Source organism: Phyllostomus discolor, chromosome 4 (assembly GCF_004126475.2).
Source record: "Phyllostomus discolor isolate MPI-MPIP mPhyDis1 chromosome 4, mPhyDis1.pri.v3, whole genome shotgun sequence".
Taxonomy (NCBI): Eukaryota; Metazoa; Chordata; class Mammalia; order Chiroptera; family Phyllostomidae; genus Phyllostomus; species Phyllostomus discolor.
The window spans coordinates 6,103,549-6,126,786 of record NC_040906.2 but is presented as its reverse complement, the minus strand read 5'-3'; the positions used below and the strand labels follow the sequence as shown (position 1 = coordinate 6,126,786).

At 40.1% G+C, this 23,238-nt stretch overlaps 1 protein-coding gene across 1 annotated transcript in view; it reads left to right on the top strand.

Moving 5' to 3' along the window:
• LOC118500399 (nuclear body protein SP140-like) overlaps positions 1 to 23,238 on the top strand; it is a 240,638-nt gene that overhangs the window by 196,203 nt on the left and 21,197 nt on the right. Inside the window, exons 5-7 of the mRNA XM_036025005.1 lie at positions 16,276 to 16,338; positions 19,338 to 19,484; positions 21,145 to 21,228. Of these exons, the coding sequence (XP_035880898.1) occupies positions 16,276 to 16,338; positions 19,338 to 19,484; positions 21,145 to 21,228 (294 nt within the window). The remainder of the gene's footprint in view (positions 1 to 16,275; positions 16,339 to 19,337; positions 19,485 to 21,144; positions 21,229 to 23,238) is intronic.

Genomic DNA, 23,238 nt, shown 5'->3' with positions numbered 1-23,238 from the left:
GATCTGTAGGAGTGACTTCCTACTGAGCCAGCCAATTGAAGAAAACAGCTAGAAGCTCTAGGCAATAATCGGAGAACAACCCTGGCTCGTGTGGCTGAGTGGACTGAGTGCCAGTTTCTGAACCAAGGGGTCATCTGTTCAATTTCCAGTCAGGGCACATGCCAGGGCTTTGGGCCAGTTCTCCAGTCAGGGGCACATGAGGGGCAACCACAGACTGAGGTTTCTTTCCCTTTTTCTTCCTCTCTTCCCCTCTCTCTAAAAGCAAATTAAATCTTTTTAAAAAATAATCAGCAAACACTGCTTAAAACGTTGGAAGAATGAACAAAGACAGACAATTCTGCAGTGAACTCAAATCTCACATGCAGCCAACACTTGATGTTTCCAGTTAACTATCACCGGGCTCTGAGAGCATCCACAGCCTTGTGTGGGGGTCAGCACTTTGGTAGGAAGTCCACTTTCCTCACGGTCAGCAAAGTCAGGCAGCCAGAGTTTATGGGGGGCAAGAGGGTAATCTCAGAAAAAAGGAACGTCACAGAGAAACCTCAAATTTTATTTATAAACTCTCCCCAAGTCACCAACATACGTTCCCAACCAAATGAAGGCAAAAAGATGAAAGAGATGAAGATCAACACACCAAGTTCTTCCTGGTAGAAGGTGGAGCAGGTACCCGGCTTCTGTACCCGGCTTCTTTTTGGTAGTGCCAAAAGTAACCCCTAAATCTGAACCCTAGGATTGGACTTATCCACAAGGCCTCAGGCTGCTACAATCAACTGCACAAGCCCATGAACACACAAATGCACAGGCAGTCCACACCCCACAGACTGCTCTCCCTGTGACCTTGAGCTTGAAGGAGCACCAAGTCCAACCCTCTCCAGCCAGATGAACCCAGGGAGACCCACCAGGGAACAGACTCACCTTTCACAGAACTCCCAGCCTGAGTCTCCCCAGAAAGAAAGGGTGCTCATGGGGACCAGAAGTCCTGCTGGTTAGTAGGCCACCTTCCAGAAGGGGACATTGGTGTGGGGCCTGAGTGTGCCCATGAAGGGCCAGGTGCCACCCTCTCCATTCCTACCTCCACTGAGATGCCTCGGGTCTCCATCCTCAGCCCAGTGGCTGCTGTTGCTCCTGCTGCCACTTCTTCCTGCTGGTGACTTCTCAGGTCCAGACCCTGCCTCATCTCAGGACAAACCTCTGTCCCCACAGGGTCTCCCAGGCTGGAGACTCAGCCCACTGCTGACGTCTGATTGGAAGCTGCTCCTAGTGAAGCCAAGAAAGCCTGTTCCCTTTCTGAGTCCTCTGCTCCATGTGCCTCCTCAGTTGCTGCCTCTCCTGCTTTCTAGGATCCAGGCGCCATAGCTGGGGCAACTTCCCAGAGAACAGGAACAGTCCCCAATGTCATTGGTCCTTGCTGCATGGAAAATGTCCCAGGCACTCCCTTCTGTCCTTCACATCAGGCCAGCAGGACTGTTAGGGGTCAACCTGCTTCTGCAGATGGTCTTGTCCAAGTCCTCACCCACGTGGGTCTGAGGTTGTTTTCTGCATCAAAAAGTTTTGCTTTCTGCACAGAGCCCTCCTGACCCCTCAGAAACCACTGCTGTTGGCAGAACGGGGTGCATGCTCAGCTTTCTCTGGCCCCACAGGATTGTCTCCTTCCCTTTGGCCAGGGCCGCCCCAGTGTGGGAGTGTCTACCCAGGAGACTGGCCCTGGTGGACTTCCCACCCAGCCAACTGCTATCCATTGCTCATTCATGTGGTGATCTTGGTGACTCTAAGCAGAGTCAGGGGAAAACAGGCACATTTCTGCCCATATCCAGCACAGTGGGGCCCTAGTCTGCCTGCTGCTGAGGGACAGTGGAGAGAGGTGGGGGCCCCTGGAAAAGGCTGGTGTTGTCTATATCAGACCCTGTCTGGGTCTCCCAAACCATGGAGGCCAGGAGCAGAGGACAGCTGTGCCCAGCAGAGGCTCAGCTTACTAATGTTCCACCCCCAAACAGAGGGTGACAGGGCTGGAGAGAGAGACTCCATCCCCCATGTGTGCAGCATCCAGGACTCAGTGAGACCCTGTACTCTGGGAAAGAAACATCCTCATCAGGGTACGGAATCTGTCCAGATTCATATTCACTCCTTGTAGGGAAAGAAAGAACATATGTGAAGAGAGGGTAGAACCTTTCCCTGGATCTTAAATTTAATTGGATTAGAACTCGTAGTCCCAGCCAGAGGGAGTCAGACTCAGGGAACAAACACGGAAACCATCGTCCTGAGAATGGCGCTTCTCCAGCCCTGTGTCTGAACACGGAGACCTAACTCTGTTCCTCTGCACCCTCTCAGAAAATCTGGGCCATGAGAACAGTGGGGTTTGCTCATCTTTTTTTTTTTCTTCAAAAAGGGGACTGCTGAAGGCTGGCCCTGCTCATTGCTGGAGGTCCCCTGTCCCTAGCCCTCCAGGTCCTGAGTGTCCCTCCTTGTCCTCCCTTCCTGCTGGCACATGTCCTGATGGCTGAGAGCCACTGTGGGGCTGCAGGAGGAGGCAAATGTGGCTGACAACACTTGAAAAAGTTACTTTCACTTCTGTTTTCCCCATTTGGGAGGAGCCCTTTCTGGGTGAGTCCGTTACAGACTTCCCGCTCAGGGCTGCGTGGGCTGAAACCAGGCAGAAACGAGGCTGAAACGAGGCTGACACGAGGCAGGGGACACCAGAGGGATCACAGGTCTTGGCAGGGCCCAGGGAAGAACGATGGCCAGTTCAAGCAGCGACCTGAGAACCAGGTCAGTCTCTTCCTTCCTTCTTTTAACTTCCTCTCTAGCTGTGCTCCTGCTTCACCGTCTGTCATTAGACACTGAATTAACCCTTGACCTTAGTCCTGCTTTACATGTACACTCACGTTCAGTGTAGTGGAATGCAGGAATGTGTGATAAGGAAATTGGATCTTTAAACAGCAGAGGGACAGCCGCTGGTGTGAGCGCAGCGGCCGCAGCCCACGAGACACTGGTGTCACACCTACTGCTCCACTGATGGCCCCTCTGCACTCAGCTGTTCTTTCTGACTTTGAGAAACAGATTTGTTATTTTCTCATGGCCTCTGAACTCTCTCATTTCCCTCTGGCCCCTCCACCTTCACCTAGGTTGTTTCAAAGAGGGCACTTAAAAAAATATAAAATTCAGATGAAACATCTGACTTTGGGTGCCTGGGTCTCCTAACCTGACCCGGGGACGGGTCAGCACCAGGCCTATTCCCATCTCTGGCTGGGGGTCTGGGCCTCCTCCAGGGGCCTTGACGAGGAAGTGAAAGGAAGAGGAAGGACCAAGACGCCAAAGCCCAGTGCAGGCTGCTGCTCTCATTTCTACTGTGATTTTCTGCTCTGGGTGGGTTCTCCCTCTGACAAGGAAAAGGCTAGAAACCCGACCTTTTTCTTTAGTAAAGAGTCATAAATTACATTACTTGATGTGTCTCATTGTTTGTTTTTTGAATCCAAAAGAAATACATTATACTTTGTTTGTCATGAAATTTCAGATGACAGGGATGGACACAGAGGGAAGCAGTCCTGTTCACCAGCCGCCCCGTGGGGCTTCCATTCCTGGGCCTGCTGAGTGCTGTGGGCACGGCCTCTGTGTCTTCTCTCCACATTTACATGCAAACATGTAAAGCGTGTTTCTGTGTAAATGAAAACATGACCTGTTAGGAAAACATGACTTGTTTTCCTAAATGCATAATTTCTGTCTTGTTTTTTGACTGAGATTATATTGTATACACCATTCTGGATTTTACACTTTTTAAATTTCAATATTAAAATTATTAGAGGTTTTTTACATTAATAAACATAAAGATCTACCCCATTCTTATGAAAAGCTGCACACTGCTCCATGGAGTTGTTTTCCATAATTGTTAAATTATGTTCCATTTAATTCATTTATGTTGTTTTTGATTGTTCACTGTTACTAACAAACTGTGATAATAACAATTACATATTTCTTTATGTTTTTGCATGTATACAAGTATTTGTCTTGTGTTCAGAAAACAAAAGGTAGAGTTGTTCAGGCAAAGGGTACTAATATTCAGTTGTTCATAGATCCTACCAAATTGCCTTCCTTGTGGCTGAACCACTATATTCTCCCGCCACTGGCTGATGAGCCATCTCTTCACACCCAGACTTCACAAAGGAGCTGGATAAAGGGATGCAGCCTGTTAATGTGCATTCTCTGATTGCATGGGAGGTTGCACAGGTTTTCAAGTCTATTGGCCTTAAATTGCCTCTTCTATGAATCGTTAGTTTATTTTTGGCCAATGTAATAAATTGAGGTGATTGTTCTTCCTTTAATGACAAGGGAGAGTTTGCTACGTACTCTGAACTTATGAATATGCTTCCTTGTCTTTTAACTTTTTTGTGGCAACTTCTATCTTGTTAAAGCTTTCAAATTTAGAGTAAAAACTTATAGTATTGATTTTATAAGATAGATGCACCCTGTTTATCACAAATAAATAAAAGCAATGCTGAAAGATATTGGTGAATCCTATGCACACTGTCTTTAACCAGAGTTCTTGTGTTCGTGAGAAGGCAGATTCAATTCTTCCTTTACTTCAGGGGAAGTTGCTTCTCTAATATCTACAAAATGTATTTTTTTTAATTTGGGGGTAAAACTCCTTCCCTGTATGCAACTGTAGCCTTCACAGCTTTATTTGTCCCTCATAAATCATCTTTTTACTTCCTGTTCATAATAGTTGTCTCAAATTTTCTCCTATGACAACTATTTAAGTTTTAGTAGTTCTTTTGGGTCTTTGTTATTACTAATTTTTTGGAATGCTGAGTCTGCGAGTTTCCTCATCTCCCAGCTGTAGCCCTCTACCTGTGTAAAGGCCAGGTAATCAGTCCCCAGGTGTGGCCAGAGCTGAGCTCTGCTTTCCTGGGGGGAAGTGGCTTCCCAGCTTTCTGCTCTATGTTCTCTGGACCTCATCATCATGGTCATGCCCAGCTCCAAATGGTGAGCCTTTGGGGAATTCCTCTCTGCTTTTCAGGGACATTTGACATGGCTTCTTTCGCTCTTTGGCCTGGAAAACTAGACCGTGTATCCGAAGGGGGAATCTGACTGTGTGATGGGACCCTCGCTCCAGCCCTGCCTGACCCTCACAAACTCACCTGTCTTCCTTGCTCCCAGCAGAACTCCTTGCCCTTGACCAAACCTAGGTTCTCATTCTCTGCTCTGGGACTAGTTTTTTTGTTTTTTTGTTTTTTTTTTCATATTTTGTATGGTGTCTTTCGAAGCACAAAATATTTACTATTTTTTACTAATTTATCAGGTTTTTTCTTTATGGATGAAGCTTTTGGTTTTATAGCTACCTTTTTGTCTTCTATAACCCAAAGTCACAAAGGTTTTTCAAAAAGTGATGTCATTTTCCCTTTTACACAGCACCAGCGTTTGCAATTTCTGCTCATACCAGCAATGAATGTCTGCTTCTCTGAATCTTCTCCCACGCTGCATTGTCACTTGTGAAACTGTTTGCCAATCTATTGAGTGAGAAATGGTTTCTCATTGATATTTTAGTTTGTATGTATTTGTATGTTTATTGGATATTTTAATTTTATTTTCTCTAAATGACTGTTCAGATGTATTTTCTTTGGCATTGTATGTCATATTTTGTCAATAGGCTGGAGTCTTTGTCTATCGATCAGATATAATAACCCTTAGACCTGTGTACTGGAAATATATTTTTACATTCTTTTACTATCTCACTGAATTTTTAACATTAAATCTATTAAATCTTCTACTTACTCTGCTTGACTCAGATATTTTTTCTGTCTTATATATTTTTAAATTACCTTATCCACTTTCAATAGGATTACAAAATGCAGGTGTACTACACTTTTACAAGAACTTCAGGAGGATTGACACTTTAAAATTGTTATGTTTTCCTAACTGAAAGCACCTTCCACCTCCCCATTTATTTAGAGCTTGATAATTCTCTTCAATAAGACATTATAGTTTCTTTCATATAGTTCATAACTTTCAGATGTTTATAAATATATGAATGTGTATTGACTATTGGGTTTGAAGTAATATTTTCTTTCTTTTCAACATATGTTGTTGCAAATAAAATCTGTTCATTTTGTGTACGTTTTTAAAAAACTCATGCCTCTTGGCAAATTCTTTTTCTAGTTCTTAGGAAATTTATTTAGGTCTCTATCATTTCCCTATATGTAATCATACATCATATAATATTGTATCTTTTAAAAAATATTTACACCAATGAAGTTTTTCCTTATCCTATTGCATTAGCTAAAACATACATGTGAGCAAATTGTGGTAATGGTAGGCATCATTGAATGGCCTCATCACTTCAATGTTTACTGTAGTATTTGCTGGTTTTTGAGAGTTTGTACCGTGTCAGCTTTCGACTCTTTCATATAGTTTTTCTAAAAATACCAGCGTGGAGTCTGCACATTTTAAAAAATAATTTATGAATATAACTATATACATTCACTGCTTTTGTTTATTGTTGCAATAAATTTCATAAAAAGTTTCCTGATATGCAACAGGTTTTGCTCAATCTCATTCCACTGTCTTCCTGTATTTTTTTTTTCCAAAACAACCTCTAACAGCAAAATCTGTTTCCCCTTTTACCCAGTAGAGGGCTTTTTGTTTTCTGTCATACAATTTGGGGGCATTGTTATTATTTTCACATGCAGCATGTTTAGCTTTTACCAATTAAAACTTTCTGAAGCTTTTTTTGTAATGAAGATCATGATGTGTTGACATTCCTTTCAAAATATTGAAAATAAATTGTAGTTCCCTCTTTTCAGCATGCATGGTTAGGTAATGTGTCTTTCTAACAAATATCTCCAGATCCTGTACAATAATTTTTGCCTGTGCAAAAAGTCAAAACCTAGAAGTAAAAGTTTTTTTTTAATATTTATAAAATATTTGTTCCTTTACTTGTGTTTTGAATTGTTCTATCCCATCAGCATGAGCATCATTTTGTTGGTGCTGTTGTTGTTCATGTTTACATATCATAACTTTCTATCTGTGATTTTAACAACTTTTATGGCACTTTGTCTTCCTTGGGTCTCTTGCTGGATTCTATTTTTGATCCTGTGCTGTCCCATATCACCATTGTTTTATCTACATCAAGGATTTTGCATACTATACTTTTCGTACTTTTTCCTGTTTTAACTTTTAAACTCCTTATTGTTTTCCTTGTTCCTTTTTTGTCTAAGAATGCAAGCTATGTTTTCTTTTTATTTTACTTCTTCCTGTCTTAAGTGACATTAAAAAGCTTAATTTTAATTAACCAGGGTTCTTTTCAATTTTTAATTTATTTTTAATCTATATTTTTGTACTTTTGAATTTGAAACCATGTTGTTCCAGTCTTTGAAATTTAAAAAAAAAAATCATATCAAGCCAAAAGGAAAAAGGACTCATGGACAACAGTGTGGGGAATGGGGGCAGCAGGTTGTAAGGGGGATAGGAGGTAATGAAAAAATTCAATGAAAAATGATTGTGAAATATAAAAACAAGTCATTTAACTCCAATTTCCCTTTACCACTCAGCTCTGAACTTTAAGTTGTTAATATACTTTGCAGACTTACACTGACAAAGTTATTATTTGGCAAAATAAAAATCTTCTCTTTCTAGAATAATGTTTTGCATACAGATTCTTTACACATTTAGTTGAATACCAACTTAGGTTTTGCATTATTGGAACTATTGTTAATAGTATTGTTTTATTTAATTTTGAATCTAATTTTTCAATGCTGGCATGTATAAAAGCCATTATCATTTTTACATTATTTTGTACCCAGTGTCCTTGCTATACTTATTTCTTAGTTACAGATGATGTTTTGGAGAATTCTTTAGGATTTTCTGCATAGGAAGTTATGTCGTCTGCAAAGACAGTTTTATTTCTTCCAAACTCTATAGTTTTCATTTCCTTTTCATTTTCCAGTATGCATTCCAGTACAATATTGACCAGGACTTGTAAAAGGGAACATCTTTCCTTTTCCTGACCTTAGGGGGAAAGGGTGCAGGTTCTCAGCAGTAAGTCTGATGTCAGCTACAGGCTTCTTGTGGATGTTCCTTCTCCACTTGAGGAAGTTCCTTTTTGTATCCAGGTTGCTAGGGGATTTTACATGAATGGAAGTAAACTTTGTCAAGTGAACTTTCTGCATCAGTTGACATGATCACTCCATTTTCTTCTTCAGCCTCTTGATATGGTGGGTTACACTGAGTGATTTGGAACATTAAACCAGCCTTGCATATCTGGGGTAAATTCCAGTTGGTCATGAGGATAATATTTTTATACATTGAAATATGCAATTTGCTAATATTTTGGTAAAAATTTTTGTATTGCTGTTCATGACAGTTATGGGTCTGTAGTTCGTCTTTCTCTGCTCTTGGTGTTGCAGTATGCTGGACTCATGGGATGAGTTAAAACTTTTCCCTCTGCTTCTATTTTCTGGACAAGGCTTTGGAGAACTATATCATTTCTTAGTTCAATGTTCAGCAAAATTTACCAGTGAAATTATCTGAGCCTGATACTTACTTTTTTCAGTGTTAATTACTCCTTCACTTAAAAAAAAAAACAGATATAAGACTAGTCAAATGATCTATTTCTTCTTGTACAAGTTTTGGTAGTTTGTATCTTTCAAGGACTTGGCCCATTTTATTGAAATTACCAAAATGGTACTCAGAGATTTGTCACAGTAGGTTTTCAAAGTGCTTTCATTGTCCTCAGGATCGGTTGGTGATGATCCTGCTTAGACTTCTAATATTGGTATTTTGTGTCTTTTATCTGTTTTTCTTATTAGCCTGTGTTAAAGTTTAACAACTTGATTAATCTTTACCAAGAACTGGATTTAGGTGTTGTGGTTCTTCCTATTTTTTCTATTTCCACTTTCACTGATTCCTATCTTATTAAATATTTATTTTATCCTCCTTCTTCCATTTTAGGTTCAAATTGCTCTCATTGTACTCTTCTGTTACTGGTTTCCTAAGTGGGAAAATTTTTTTTTTAATTTAGATCCTTATTCTTTTGTAACATATGTATTTAACAGAATCTATTTCCCACTAATTACTGCTATTTCTGCATCACCAATTTTTGATAAATTATATGTTCAATTGCATTTAATTTAAACAATTTTAAAATTTCTCTTGAGACTTATTTTTGCCCATGTTATTTAGAAGTGTATTTTTGATCTCCAAATAGTTGAGGAGTTTCTATTTATTTCTGTGTAATGAATTTCTGATTTAATTTCTTTGTTGTTTGAGTGAATATTCTATGATTTCTATTCTTCTGTACTTGTTAAAGTGGGCTTTATGGCCCCAAATGTGGTCTGTCTTGATGTAGGTGACTTTCCCTGTAATCATGTGGTCTGTGTGTACACAGTGTTATGAGTTGGACTATTCTATAAATGCCAGGCAGACTAATTTCATTAACAGTGTTGCTCAGATTAAATGTATTTTTATTAAATCTTTGCTTGCTAGGTCTATAAATTACTAAAAGGGGGTTTGAAAGCATCACACTCTAATAGTAGACTTATTTATTTCTACTTGTGGTTCTTTCCATTGTTACCTTCTGTAATCTGATGGTGTGTGTTCAGGTAAATGCATGTTAAGGGTTGTTAAGTCTTCTTGGCAAACAGACCCCTGTTTCATGTGTAACGCCCTCTTGCTGCTTCATACCTTCTCTTGTGCTGAATCATCTTGTCTGGAAATAACACAGCTACTCCATCTATCTCTTGGTCAGTATTAGCATGACCTCTCTTTCTCCATTCTTGACATGAGTTTTATATTTAAAGGTTTATTTTGTTAAGACAAATAGGTTTTAATTTTGTTACAACAAAGAGGTTTTTGATTTTTGCAGTCACTTTGATAATCTCTGGGGTTTTTCTTATTTTTTATTGCTGACACTATTACCAATGTCCCTATGTGTCCCCCTTGGCTTACCTCCACCCAACCCCTGCTTCCCCTTCCCTCTGGCCATCACCCCACTGTTGTCTGTGTCTATGGGTTGTGCATGTATGTTCTTTGCCTAATCTCTTCACTTCTTTCATATGTAATCTCTATTTTCTAATTGGAATATTAAGACCAATCACATTGAAATAATTACTAATAAATTGAGTTAATATCTATCATGTTTGTAACAGTTCTCTATTCCATCTCACTTTTATACAAATGTAATTTTTTCTTGTTTAAATTCCCATCTCCCCACCTCCTCTCCTTTGACAAACATTAGTTTATTCTCTGGATGTATGGGTCTGTTTCTGCTTTGTTTTGCTTTGTTTATTCATTTATTTTTTGAGGTTCTTTACTCACATAAATGATATCTTAGGGTATTTGTTTTTCCCTATCTGGTTTAATTCATTTAGTATAATATCCTCCAGGTTCATCCATGTTTTTGCAAATGGCAAAATTTCATACTTTTTTATTGGTGAATAATATTCTACATGTGTGTGTGTGTGTGTGTTTATAGAACGTCTTTATCCATTTCTCTATTGATAGACGTCTAGATTGCTTCCATATCTCAGCTGTTACTAGAAATGCTGCAATGAACATAAGAGCACACACATCTTTATGAATTAGTGTTGTGTTCTTCAGATAACTGTCCAGAAGTGGAATTGCCAGATCATATGGCAGCTCTACTTTTACTTGTGTGAGGAGGGGTCTCCATACTGTTTTTCATAGTCACTGCACCTGTTTACAGTTCCACAAACAAAGTACAAGAGTTCCCTTTCCTCTGCATCCTGTAGACACTTGTTATCTGTTGATTTATTGATGATAGCCATTCTAAGGAGTGTGAGGTAATATCTCATTGTGCTTTGAATGTACGTCTCCCTGGTAAGTAGTGATGTTGAGCCTCTTTTCATATATCTATTGGCCATTTGCATGTCCTCTTTGGAGAATTGTCTGTTCAGGTCCTCTGCACATTTTTCTATTGAATTTTTGTTTCTTTTGTGTCAACTTGTATGAGTTGTTTTTATACTTTAAATGTTAATCCTCTATTAAATGTGTGAACAATTGCAAATATCAGTAGCTTGTCTTTTCATTTTGGTAATGGTATGCTCTGCTGTGCAAAACCTTTTTACCGTAATGTAATCCCATTTATTTATTTTTTATTTTTTTATTTTCCTCAAAAATATACATCCAAAAAGACGTTTCTTAGAGTGATGTCAAAAGGCTTACTGCATATGTTTTCTTCCAAAAGTTTTAAGGTTTCAAGTCTAACAGTTAAGTCTTTAATTTATTCTGAGTTTATTTTTCTCTGTGGTATAAGAAAGTGGTCAAATTTCAGTTTTTATACATGTAACTGTTGAGTTTTGTCAACACCACTTATTGAAGAAACTATCTTTACCCCATTGTATACCTTTCTCTTAAATTAATTAGCCATATATGTGAGGATTTATTTCTGGACTATCTATTCTAGTCCATTGATCTATATATCTGTTTGTTTTTGCCAATACTATACTGTTTTGATTATTAGAGTTGTATAGGGTAGTTTTATCTCAGGGTGTATGATACTTCCCACTTTGTTTCTTCTTGAGTTTTTTTTTTTTTTTTTTGGCTATTTGCGGTCTTTTGTGGTTCCATAAAAAAATTAGGATTAATTCTAATTTCTAGAAGAATGTATTTCAACAGGGATTGTATATCCCTGAGTATATATATTACTTGAGGTAGTAAGGACATTTTAACAATATTAATCTTTCCAAATCATGAATATGGTACACTATATTTTTCCATTTATTTGTAACTTCTTCAATTTCTTTCCACAAGTTTTATTCTGTTCAGAGTAAAAGTATTTCACCTCTTTGGTTAAATTTATCCCTAGGTATTTTAGATGTTTTGATGCAATGGTAAATGGGATTGTTTGATCGTTTCTTCTTAATATATAGAAACAAACAGATTTTTGTATATTGATTCTGTATTCCTCAACATTATTAGTATCATTTACTAGTTCTAATAGTTTTGGGTAGAGGTTTTAGGGTTTTCTATTGTAATATCATGTCATCTGCTAAGAAGTAGAGTTTTACTTCTTCCTTTCCAAATTATAATGACATTTATTTCTTTGTCTTGTCTCACTTTTGAGGCTAGAACTGCCAATATTATGTTGAATAGAAGGTTTTAATAAAAAATATTTCAAATATGTTTAGGAGGAGACATGTGTACAATGACTTCAATTGGGACAGTCTGGACATTTTTATAATGTGTATGTCTCTCTGATCCTCCATGCTTCTTCTATTATATCTTTGTTGATTGCACCACTTCCATTTATTCTGGTCTCTACTCAGGAATTCTTATTTAATTCATGTGATTCTTCACATTCTGTCCTTCATATATAAAACATTACACTCTGCACAAGCACTTAAAAGGCTTGATGACCATTTTATCATGGTATCCTTCCTCCCTAGGATGTCTGCAGGAAACTACAAACTTGCGTGTGAGATTGCAGTCAAACGCTTCAAAGAACGTAAGGTTGAGATTTCAGATGCAATAAAAACACCATATCCTCTCCTTGAGACACTTCGTGACAATAAATTGATCACCAATAAAATATATAAAGTAAGTGAAGTTTATTTTGTCACAATCTGGTAAATCAGCCCCACATTAGTTTTTTGGGTAGTTTGGAATCAAATGTCAGGGCACAAATAGACAAATGAGGGGTCTCCTGTAAGTGGGGGCTTTCTCAAGTACTGCTCTAAGCGTTCCTATAAGGTGAAAAAAAGAGAGAAGCTGACATCATTGGAGGCAATCATGCTCCTGACTGAAGGAACGGGACTTTTTGGTGCCCCCTAGAGTTGAGGTGAATAACGCTGGAGATAGGCTGGATCTGAAGGTTATGGGCCCCATAGGTGTCCAGTATAATGCTTGTAGGTGTTAGATGTACAATATAGCATAAACTAGGGATTAAATGTATTTTTAATGAATGGATGAATAACTTTAATCAACTGATTTAATAAAATAATTTACACACGCTTTCTTCCAGTGAACATCAATTTAAATGCTTAGGTCTGAGAACATTAAAACCCACAGAAAATGAAAGCATTGTTAGGACAAATTTCTAACTATTTACATGCTATTCTCCCTCCAACAGCTTTCAGCTTTCTTTTCCTTTGTTATTTCTGGAATCCTGAAAATTAGATAATTCTAGCAAAAGACATAGGTGGAGATACAAAGATGTGAATCTTCTCTTTCACTATGAATAGGCTACTTTACAGCAAAGCCCACAGGAAGGGAACAATGACCACCTGGCTTCCTTGAATTTTGCCAGGCCAAGTTGGTCCTACAGAAGGGACAAGTGTTTTTCATTCAATAGAACATCAGCCTATCACCCGCTCAGTCAATTCCTAAAATATTTTGCCAGGTTCTGAAAGGGCTACATATCATTTAACTTTGAACCAATTTTCATTCTGCATATTGCTCCTCCTTCCATCTAATATAAATGGGAATGACGAGATCAAATGCACAAATGCGTATTTTTAAGGAAAAAAGATTTACTTATTTGTAGCTATATTAATATGGGGAAATTTTAAAACTGTACATGAGAAGATACCTATGTAAGAGAATTGTAATACATAAAAATGAAATCACTTTCTAGCGCACTTCTGTAACTTAAAACTCTGTATTCATATTTCCCTGTTCACTACTTTTTAAGGAGTCTAAAGCATCTTGTGAAAACCTGTCGGCTGTACCAAAAGTGGTGTATGGAGTCCTCAATAAAATTAAGGAGATGAGTCACCTGCCACTTCTGGAAATCTTGTTCAGCGAGTTCATGACGAAGAACTACCCTGATTTAAATGGCATTTGTAAAGGCTTCAGAGATGGTAATGAGGCTTATAGCCTACCTTTCAATGTCTGTGGCAAATTTTTTTGACAAATATATTTTGAGCATGTGTCACACATGATGTTGGTCCGAGGTGACATAGCAATTAAGAATACAGACATCAGGAGTCTTCTAGAAGTTTTTGCTATAGTGACTACAGTATAAAATACACCTGGAGGTCTGCTTAACTAAGCATTTAAACTCACACAACAATTAGAGTCACAGTCACATCAGGTTTACTTTGAAGAACAAATGACAAGAACCACTGCACCTGAGTAAGGCACCATCAGTTACTGCTCTTTTTTCACGTGTCCAAGTACCATCAAGTACCCTACCATCTGCCTCAGCTGACAGCTCAGCTGTGGGTGCAGAATCCACCTGGCTTAGGAGCACCAAGACCAGGGGAGTCAATGTCTCATGTAACAACTCTGTAGTCATTGCTTTCAGGGACCTCATGAGGGACATCTGAGTTACAAGAGTCACCACATTGGAGGAAGATCTGCTATAGCTTATAGTTGACATGGAGTCCTTCTGAGTCCAGTTATGGGTCATTTTTCACCCTAAACCCAGTGTTGACCTTGTAATACCAAAAAGAGAGACCACCTTCATCAGGTGCCCAGAGTAATGAGCAAGAAAATTAACCCAGGTCAAATTGGCCCTTAAACAAAGGTAATGGCTGAATTAGCTCTTTCTCCACCAGGGGTGAGACAAACATTAATCAAATAATCTCAAAATCAATTTCTCCACCAGAAACTGTGTTTGGTACCACACAAAAGTGACTGATTCAACACTTTTTTCTGAGAATCATAATGTATAATTTCTAACTGTAGTCTGAATTTGCTGTTCAAACTGTTTGGGCAATAATTTTAGCTTGATTGTCACTCATTATAATTTCTTCTTCCTATAATTTTTGTTTTTACCTGCCAAAAAATTTTATTTCAACACAGTTTAGTATCCACCAAGATCTCCAAATAACAATGGAGAATTCACAGGAAAAAGAATTAGTTGCACTGAGTAGTGCAGATGCTCTGGGGAAAGCACTTGGCTGGTGCACTGGTCTCACCTTTTTGGCAGCCTCCCAGGCCCTGGTACAGACCTCTTGAGACGTCCTCCAGGGCCACAATATTCACTCCCTCCTGGCAGCTTCAGAGAGTCTCCTGGGATCTGGGACCCCTGGAGGTCTTTCTAGTTCTTCCTGTGGCCTCTGCTGTCTCTTTGGGAGGTGCTCATCCTCCTGACCCAGTAAACTCCACCCTTCTCTTGACCACCTATTTATTTCAAGTTTTTGTGCCTTCACTTTCATACATGCAGTCACTCACAGGATCTTTGTCCTTCTCACGAGGAAATTCTTGTCTTGTCTTTACAGTTTGAAGAGGTCAGAAAGCACACTTCACCTCCACTTTTTATTTGACACATGATTTTCCAGCCATCTGTAATTTTTCTTACATGAGTGACAAACTCATGGTGTTTTCAACAACTTTTTATCCTGATATTTGAGTGACTCCTTTCTGTGTGGGTAACATAAGGATGCCCTTGTTGGGGTTCTCTTTTCTGTACCAGGGATGGTGTGGAACTTCACCATGAAGATTGGGACTCACTGAGTTCTGAGTAACCAGAAGGCTGAAAATTCGTAAACATGCCCACTTGATGTCCCTGCACTCTGATAGATATCTCTAACTTGTTTTCTCTCTCTCTTCAGTGATTGAAAACAAAATTTCTCATCAAGCAAGTACTGGAGATGAGAGTGCAGAGAACCGTAATACTCAACTGAGCATTGAACAAGGTGATTACAAATAGATAAAAACCGATTCTCTTCTGCTAAAAAGTAAGGAGAACTGTGCTTACTGCTCACTGCTGCCGTTGGGTGGAAGTATCACCATGTGCCCATTTGCAGAAAAAGTGACTGAAATCCGGAGAGACCATGTATGCAGTTGGCTTGGAGTCAAATGAGCAGGATGAACCCAGGCCTTCTGAACCCAAAGGCCATCCTCTAAACCCTATAAAATCCCAGATAAACTGAAGGCAAGGACAAACCTGTGAGTCAAGAATAGGGAAATATATTCAGAAAGGAAGATACAAAAGGAAGAATACCAAGAGGTACAGGAGTGAAGGGAAATCACTTGCTGAACCCTGGTGAAAAAGCCCACAAAGCAGAGTGAACAGACCTGCAGGGAGGATCTGTGTGAAGCAGGCTGGGGGTCCAGTAAGACCACCAGTCTGGGGTAGCTCTGGAGACTAAAACAGGTTCCCTATGGCTGTGGCTGAAAAGACAAGCCATCACTAGTTACTGAGTGGCTCATGGATGACATAGTGAGATGTCCTGACTGAGGCCAGGGGTGCAGGTCTGCATTGATTCCTGGGGGAAAGGGTTGTCAAGTACTGTGATGTAAAGATCAACATGGGACTGGAGGAGAATTGCACAGCTCACTCTTCAATTTCTGAAATAAGGTTCTAATTTCTTCCTTCAGGAGCTGGTGGAAACTCATATCCATTCCTGACCTGGCTCTTCCCGGATCAGTCCAATTACACAGGTCTGTTCCTTCTGGCTGTTCTGTGATCCTTTGCTGTTCTTGTCCCTTTCTGCAATAGGCTGTGGTGGGAGGGCTGCTTCTTTTTAGTACAGAGTGCCCAGAATTGCCCATCTTGTCATGTGCTGTGTCTCAAAGATTTAGAAAACAGAGTCTTCATACACTGAGTTGCCTGGGAAGGTTGGTCCTCTCATTCTCACGTGTGCTTGCTGCCAACTGCTGACAGCTCTGGGACCTCTTGTCCATGTGTCTGGCTTCATGGCCTCTGCATCTGTCTTGCTTGAAATAGGCTGTGGCCTCAGCTGATGATTTTCCATCCTGTGGTGGCCTGTCCTGCAGGAGACAGGTTAGCAATGATGACTGTGTTCCTTGGGGGAGAGTCCCTCACCTGTTGAACCCTTTACATAGTTCTCTGGGCCTCCCATTCAAACCCTCTCACATCATCCCCAGCACAGCAGGCCAGACGCTGGTCAAAAATACCAGAGGGGCCTCTGAACAAACACTTGAAACTTTAACAACCAGTAGCCACTGTTTACAACTCTGAACATTTCCTTAATCTATAACACACTTATAAAGTTGTTAAAATATTTAAAATAAGATTAATTAAAGACATGAATCCTGAAAAGTTAATTTTTTGGTCAGTGACCATATCACCTATAGTAACACAGGCAAGATTTTATGTCAAACAGTTACAATGATGGTATGCCATCTGTGTTTTTCAGAAGACAAAGAATCTGCTTGGAGACTTGGGCTACTTGTGGGAGTTCAGGCTCTGAGACTAGGGATTAAACTCTGCCACAGGGCACTGTCAGAGCAGGAGGTGTGGTGACCCACAGCTGGCTTCCAGTTCTGCCCTGAGACCTTGGGGATGTGACTTCCCCTCTTTGTCCCTCAGTTTCATCATCTATAAAATCGAGGTAATAATAGTACCTCCTTCACAGGGTGACAAGTTGTATCATGGAAAGAATTCACAGACTTGCATTGTTACAGAAAAGATGACTCAGACGGCCTGGGAGTTCACAAAGTGGAGTTTATTCACACATGTGGACCCAGAGGAGATAAAATTCCAAATTCTGGGCATTGAGCTTAAGCTGGAGTTTCCTTATATGTTTGTTACACAGGCAGAAGGAGGAGGGGAAGGAGTGCATCTGCTAAAAGCGGGCATTAGTGTACGACCTTGAGATAACTGCTTATCTGGGAAAGGCTGCTGTCTGGGAACGGCTGCTGGTCAGCTCCTGCCTAAGAATGGCTACTGCTCAGCTATGTCCTGTCACAGAATGAGTCTCCATCAGCGTTCTAAAGATTTTTTAATATTACTATGTTTATGATCATTATTATTAGTATTAGGCCAGAGTCTAAACTGTTATCTACCACAGTAAACTGTGGGGTTTTCTTTTCTCACATATGTCCATGGTGGATTTAATTATCCCTCAGGCTGTGGAGCAGTGATCAAAACAGTACCAATCTCAGGCCCAAGAAAATAAATTGACAACCACAGGTTCGCCATCCTTATATCACACTGGTGTATAATAAATTTATGTCTTTATTCCCTGACTCTCCTTTGGAAATATGTGACAAGGAGGAGACTCAGGGAACTTCCTGCACCATGGGAGGTATAATTCTGTAGCTCATGTGGGATGTGTTATTTAATAAAGGACATTATAAATTAGCATTTTTATAAAATAAAAACACAGTGATTTATTTTATTTTATTTTTTGAATATTTTATTTATTTATTTTTAGAGAGGGAAGGGAGGGAGATAGAAAAAGAGAAACATCGATGTGCGGTTGCTGGGGGCTGTGGCCTGCAACCCAGGCATGTACCCTGACTGGGAATTGAACCTGCGACACTTTGGTTCGCAGCCCACACTCAATCCACTGAGCTATGCCAGCCAGGGCTCAGAGTGACTTTCTAAAAGCACCCTGATACTCTTAGAAAATTACATTTAGTGAAAGAGTTAACATTTAACAGGCATCCAACATTCATCAAAGTGTATTCTTAGCAGTTCATCTACCAGTGTACTGGTGGGAACAGGAAGGGTTGAGAGGAAGGAATTGTGACTAGTAATGAGCAGAGAAGGAATTTAATGCTCAGGTGGGGTGTTGGGTGGAACCATGACATTATGACCCAAATAATGTGCAACAAACCACCAGTAAATACACCCAAGAGTCTGACCTAGCAGGATGGCTTGACTGTGACATGCATAGGTCAGAATAACACTGTGTCTGATGCCGCCCCCACCCCAAGAGGAGGCTCCAAGGAACGTGTATGTAACATAAAACATGTACCAGGACCCATGTCCTATGTTAACATTGTGGGAATTAAATTTTAAATCATCTTTACATAAAGTACTTTGTTTAGGAAAAGAACAGTAGATGAAATAATCACAGCTGCACTGATAAAATATTTTCCATCCATACAGTATTGATGTTGGAGGGAACAGAGTGGGATGGGTCAGTGGAACCAGTAATGAGTGAGGGAGGTTCAGAGTGGGGAAGAGGGTGTGCTGGTCCTGGGTAGTTTATCCAGGATCTTATTGTTCCTTCCTTCAATTTGCCCTTTGGCTCTGGCCACAGACCCATGCAGACTTTCTTGACAGCTCACTTGCTTCTGCTTCTTGCTGGGTTCTTAACTTGATCACTCTAGCAAGAGATTGGAGAGGGGGAGCAAGGGAGAAGCTTGGTTTTTCCCATTCACTGTCTTGGGCAACAGTTCTGGCAGCAGCAGTAACTCTGATGACTCTACCTTCCACCAGGCAGGCAAACATGATCCCCTTTCTAGCTCCCAGGCAGCCTTGGCACATGACCTCACCTTTGATCCCTCCCATAGCTTCCTATTCATTATTCTTGGGTTGGAATTCTCAGCTCTTCCATTGGCTGTATGACTCATCATCTGGATTAAATTCCTTCTGCTCTAAAAGCTTAGAGAAGTTTCTGTTTTCTGGTTGGACCCTGAGTGATAAAGAAAGCAAAGAAAATATCTGTGAATCATACATGGTCTTGGTACAGCTACACCTGACAATAGACTTTCAGAGTGCCTCTCTGGAACAGAAGACATAAATGTGCTGGATACAGTTACAATCAGTGACAACAATGCATTAGAAACCCAACAAGGGATTGAGAAATATGCCCAAGAGTTTGAGCCAGTAAGTAAGACTGAGTGCCTGAGTATAATGAGTGTGGAAGGGAACTGGCAGGTGGAGGGACCCTACATTGTGGGTAAAGGCACAGGGAGGCTGCAGTGATGACTGGAATGCTAGACAGGAAGAAATTACAAAGAAAGACAAGGTTGACATAGATGAGGGCTCTACAAGTCAAAAAATAATGAAGAGACAGAAAGAAAATAGGAGAAAGTAGGAAACATAGCTGACAAAGGATAAACTAAAAAGTTGGGTGGCGCCACAGGACTAGGTCTAAGGTGAGGGGGGAATACCCTGGGACACAAGTAAGGAGGAGCTCACCCTGAGGACCGCTTGTGTCTTGGGCACCTTCTTTGCTTTACCCAAGACCCTGTTGGCCCTGGTAGGCAAGGATAAAAATGTAAAGAAATAGTATAAGGAGACAAAGATACAGAGGGAAATGTTTATCAATAATAAAAAATGGGGAGGGAGACACAAAGAAAACTGTATTGAAGTGAGTAAAGGACAATGAATGGAGAACTGGCAGAGAGAGGATCAAGCTTTATCTGATAGGAGGAGACAGTCACCATAAAGAGGGCACAGTGGGCTGCTGTCCACAGTGCTCAGAGTGGCCCTGGAACCCTATCAGATGAAAATAGGCCGCTACTTTGAAAAGTAGAAACAAAAGTAATACAGATAAATAAATAAAACTCAGTGGAATTACAGGAAGAAGGTCTTAATTATAGTGAGGGTGGTCACTCCCTTTGGGGAGACAAACAAAATTCTCCATTTTTGTAATTAGGTTCAGGAGCAGAGCTACCCCACCATGGAAACTGAATAAATTCTTGCTCTGTAGATCTTGTGGATATAATGAAGGAAAAGACATTTTTTAATTCAGGAGATGGATGGGAAGCCCAAGCAAAGACTGACTGTAATCAGGCATCTGATATAGTAGGCAAGGTTGACTGAAAGAATGTGTGATGTGAATCATGGTAGCAGGTCGGGGCCTGGGACACGTCATGTGGCCTATGGAGGCTGCCCTGGTGGCCTGAGTTAGAGGTAGGAAAGTGAGAGGATCAGTACCTTATGCAGTGAGTTCAACAGAATAATGTCCCCTGTGATTGGAAAAGTATAAAAAACAGAAAAGGTAAATTTAAGTGTTGCTGTCAGAGAGTATTTTCTATGTTCAAGGCAATAATTCAGAGAGCCAAGATATTCATGAAAGGAGATTTAAAAAAAAAAAAAACAGGAAGAGAAGAGAATGTATAAAGAGATACCATCACCAGAAACAAAAATAGCAAAAATAGGCCAAACCAAGAGGAAAGTGAAGAATTAAGACAAGAATGAAAGAAAGAGGTAGAATGGGGGTGGAAGTAATAGAGAGCAAAGGTAAGAGGTAGAAGGAGGGTGGGGATCGGATGTAGATAGAGTGAGGATGGAAGTAGGAGACAGGGTGACTGTGGGGTAAGCATTGCTGCAGAACGGGCACAGCTGCCCCTTGTGCCTGAATGTCACCACCTTCTGTGTAGGACCTGGAGCAACCTGCAGGCCACACATGTTGGGGCACAAACCAGGGGGACCTGAGTTGACTTAGCTTCTAGGTCTTCCTTGTGCTCTTGTCATGAGGTTTCCTATCAGTGGGCTCCTTGGCGCCTCCCTGAAAGTCTAAGGGGTTTTTGTCCTCTGTGCAGTGACCAGCAGTGCTGACTCTGCAGAACGCAGAAACAGAGAAAAGCCTCCAAAAGCTTCCACCTCAGCACTGAAAAGAAAACCAGGTAAGGAGGTGGGAGCTCAAGGCTTGGGCTGCAGGATCTGAATTAAGAGCAACTCTTTCCAGGGGCATCTGTTCTGAGCTCATGCTGCACTATGGATCCAGTTTATCTTGGAATCTCATTCTCTGCATTTATTTCAGTATTTTACTTAATTTCTTGGGAATGTGAAAGTTAATAAGAATTCATTATGTTTACATTTTTTGAAAATGGGGCCTATTAATTTATGGGTCCTATTAATCAACCTATGCATCTATCTATTGATTGTATAGTAGAAATAAGCCAGCAAAGTAATGAATGTGTTTGAAAACTGAGTGTATGAGTATAAAGTGCTGGTTGGATATTTACAGTGGTTTCTATAGAGAAAAGAAAGCTAAGTTTTTCTTTATTGGAAGGTCATATTGTCATCAGGTCACAAACTTTGAATAGTGTCAAGGGCCAATTCCTTCAGTTATCTAGTGTGAGCAGAAAAGGGTAAGGAATTTTGAAACCCAAAGTATTGTTTTTGACAGAGTTCTTCAGCAGGTTGGAAACATATAGTGACTTTTCAAAGGACCTTTCCAAATAGTGTCTTACTTTTTCCTTTATAGGAACCCTGAGGGGTAAGCAGTATGGACACTATTAATTTTGTTTCTAGATGAGCAAACACAATCACATAAATATTTCAAGGTCTTCCAGAAAGTCTCATAGAGAAAAAGGGGAAGACAAGACTAGCATGCCACATGCTGTGTTGTTTCCTTTACAAAACTGGAGCTCAAAACAGTTACCAAAATATGGTTTCCTCAATTCTTTGTGCAGCATGAGTAATTGTAAGATCTGTAGCTCTTTAGTGCACAAATCAGAGATTCATTTCCCCTTCCTACTTCCACAGAGTATATTGCAAACGTGTCTATTGCAAATATGTTTACTAAGTCAAACCTTTAAAAGCAAATAAAAATGTTACCTGCTCTTGATGTTACAACACAACAATATTGCAAGTAATACTTTTGTTCTGATATCTCACCATATCCATCAATGTATAATGGCAGTTTGCTTTAGTTTTTAGGGAGTGTACTTTCTGACTTGTGTCTCAGTGTAGCATACTGCACTGAAAGGTGGTCCCAACATAGGTCTATGGCTCAGACACAAGAGAAGATTATTTCTCAGCCTTGCAAATGATTCAAGAAGCACCACGATGTATAGGAGGCTGTCTACCTTCAACACAAGATATCCAAGTCCTCCTCACAGAGAAACAGCCAATGAATACATTGTGAAATGACAATAGAAGGGGTAGGAGGAGGAAGAGATAGAAGTGTAGGAAGGTCAGGTTCAAACAAAGCAATGAATTGTCTCTGCTCTGGGGGCAGGGAAAGGAGCATCAGTAGCCTACAAGGCAGGTGACCTAGAAGAGCAGTGCAGTGACCTATGCAAAGGCCATGATATACATGGGTTTTCAAAATATTTCCAAGTTTATTAGGGAATTTCCTGCTGAATCGGTTCCTTGGTCACACACTGAGGCACCTAGCGAATCCTATTCCTCTGTGCAGAGATCAATAACCTGGACTCCTTAGAATTGAGCAAAGGAGGAAAGACCAAGAAGTCACCTGTTCATGACTCTAAAACGCACCAGAGAAGATGTATTTCTGGACATCAAAATCCAGAGTCTGAAACCAGAGCTCTGTTTCCCAAACGAACCTCATTCTGACATTCTCCATATGCATTGATTCCATGACTTCTAGAGCATCACTTTGAGCATTTAATGTCTTCAACCCTATTGGAATATGAAAGAGGGAAAAGGGGCATTATGAACTGTTGTTCAGCTGGATGAGCCCAGTCAATTGATATTATGACAACATAGCAATAACACACTCCACTGGCAAATGGCAGTCTTTTATACTACACACTGACTACACACTGTCATATCAAGTATTGCTAAAGAGTTGAAAAATATACTTCATCTCTACCAACATGTTTTAAATTCTACAGAGAGTAGTGAGCATAGCATTTCATAATTTCTTAGCAATATTCTCATTGGTA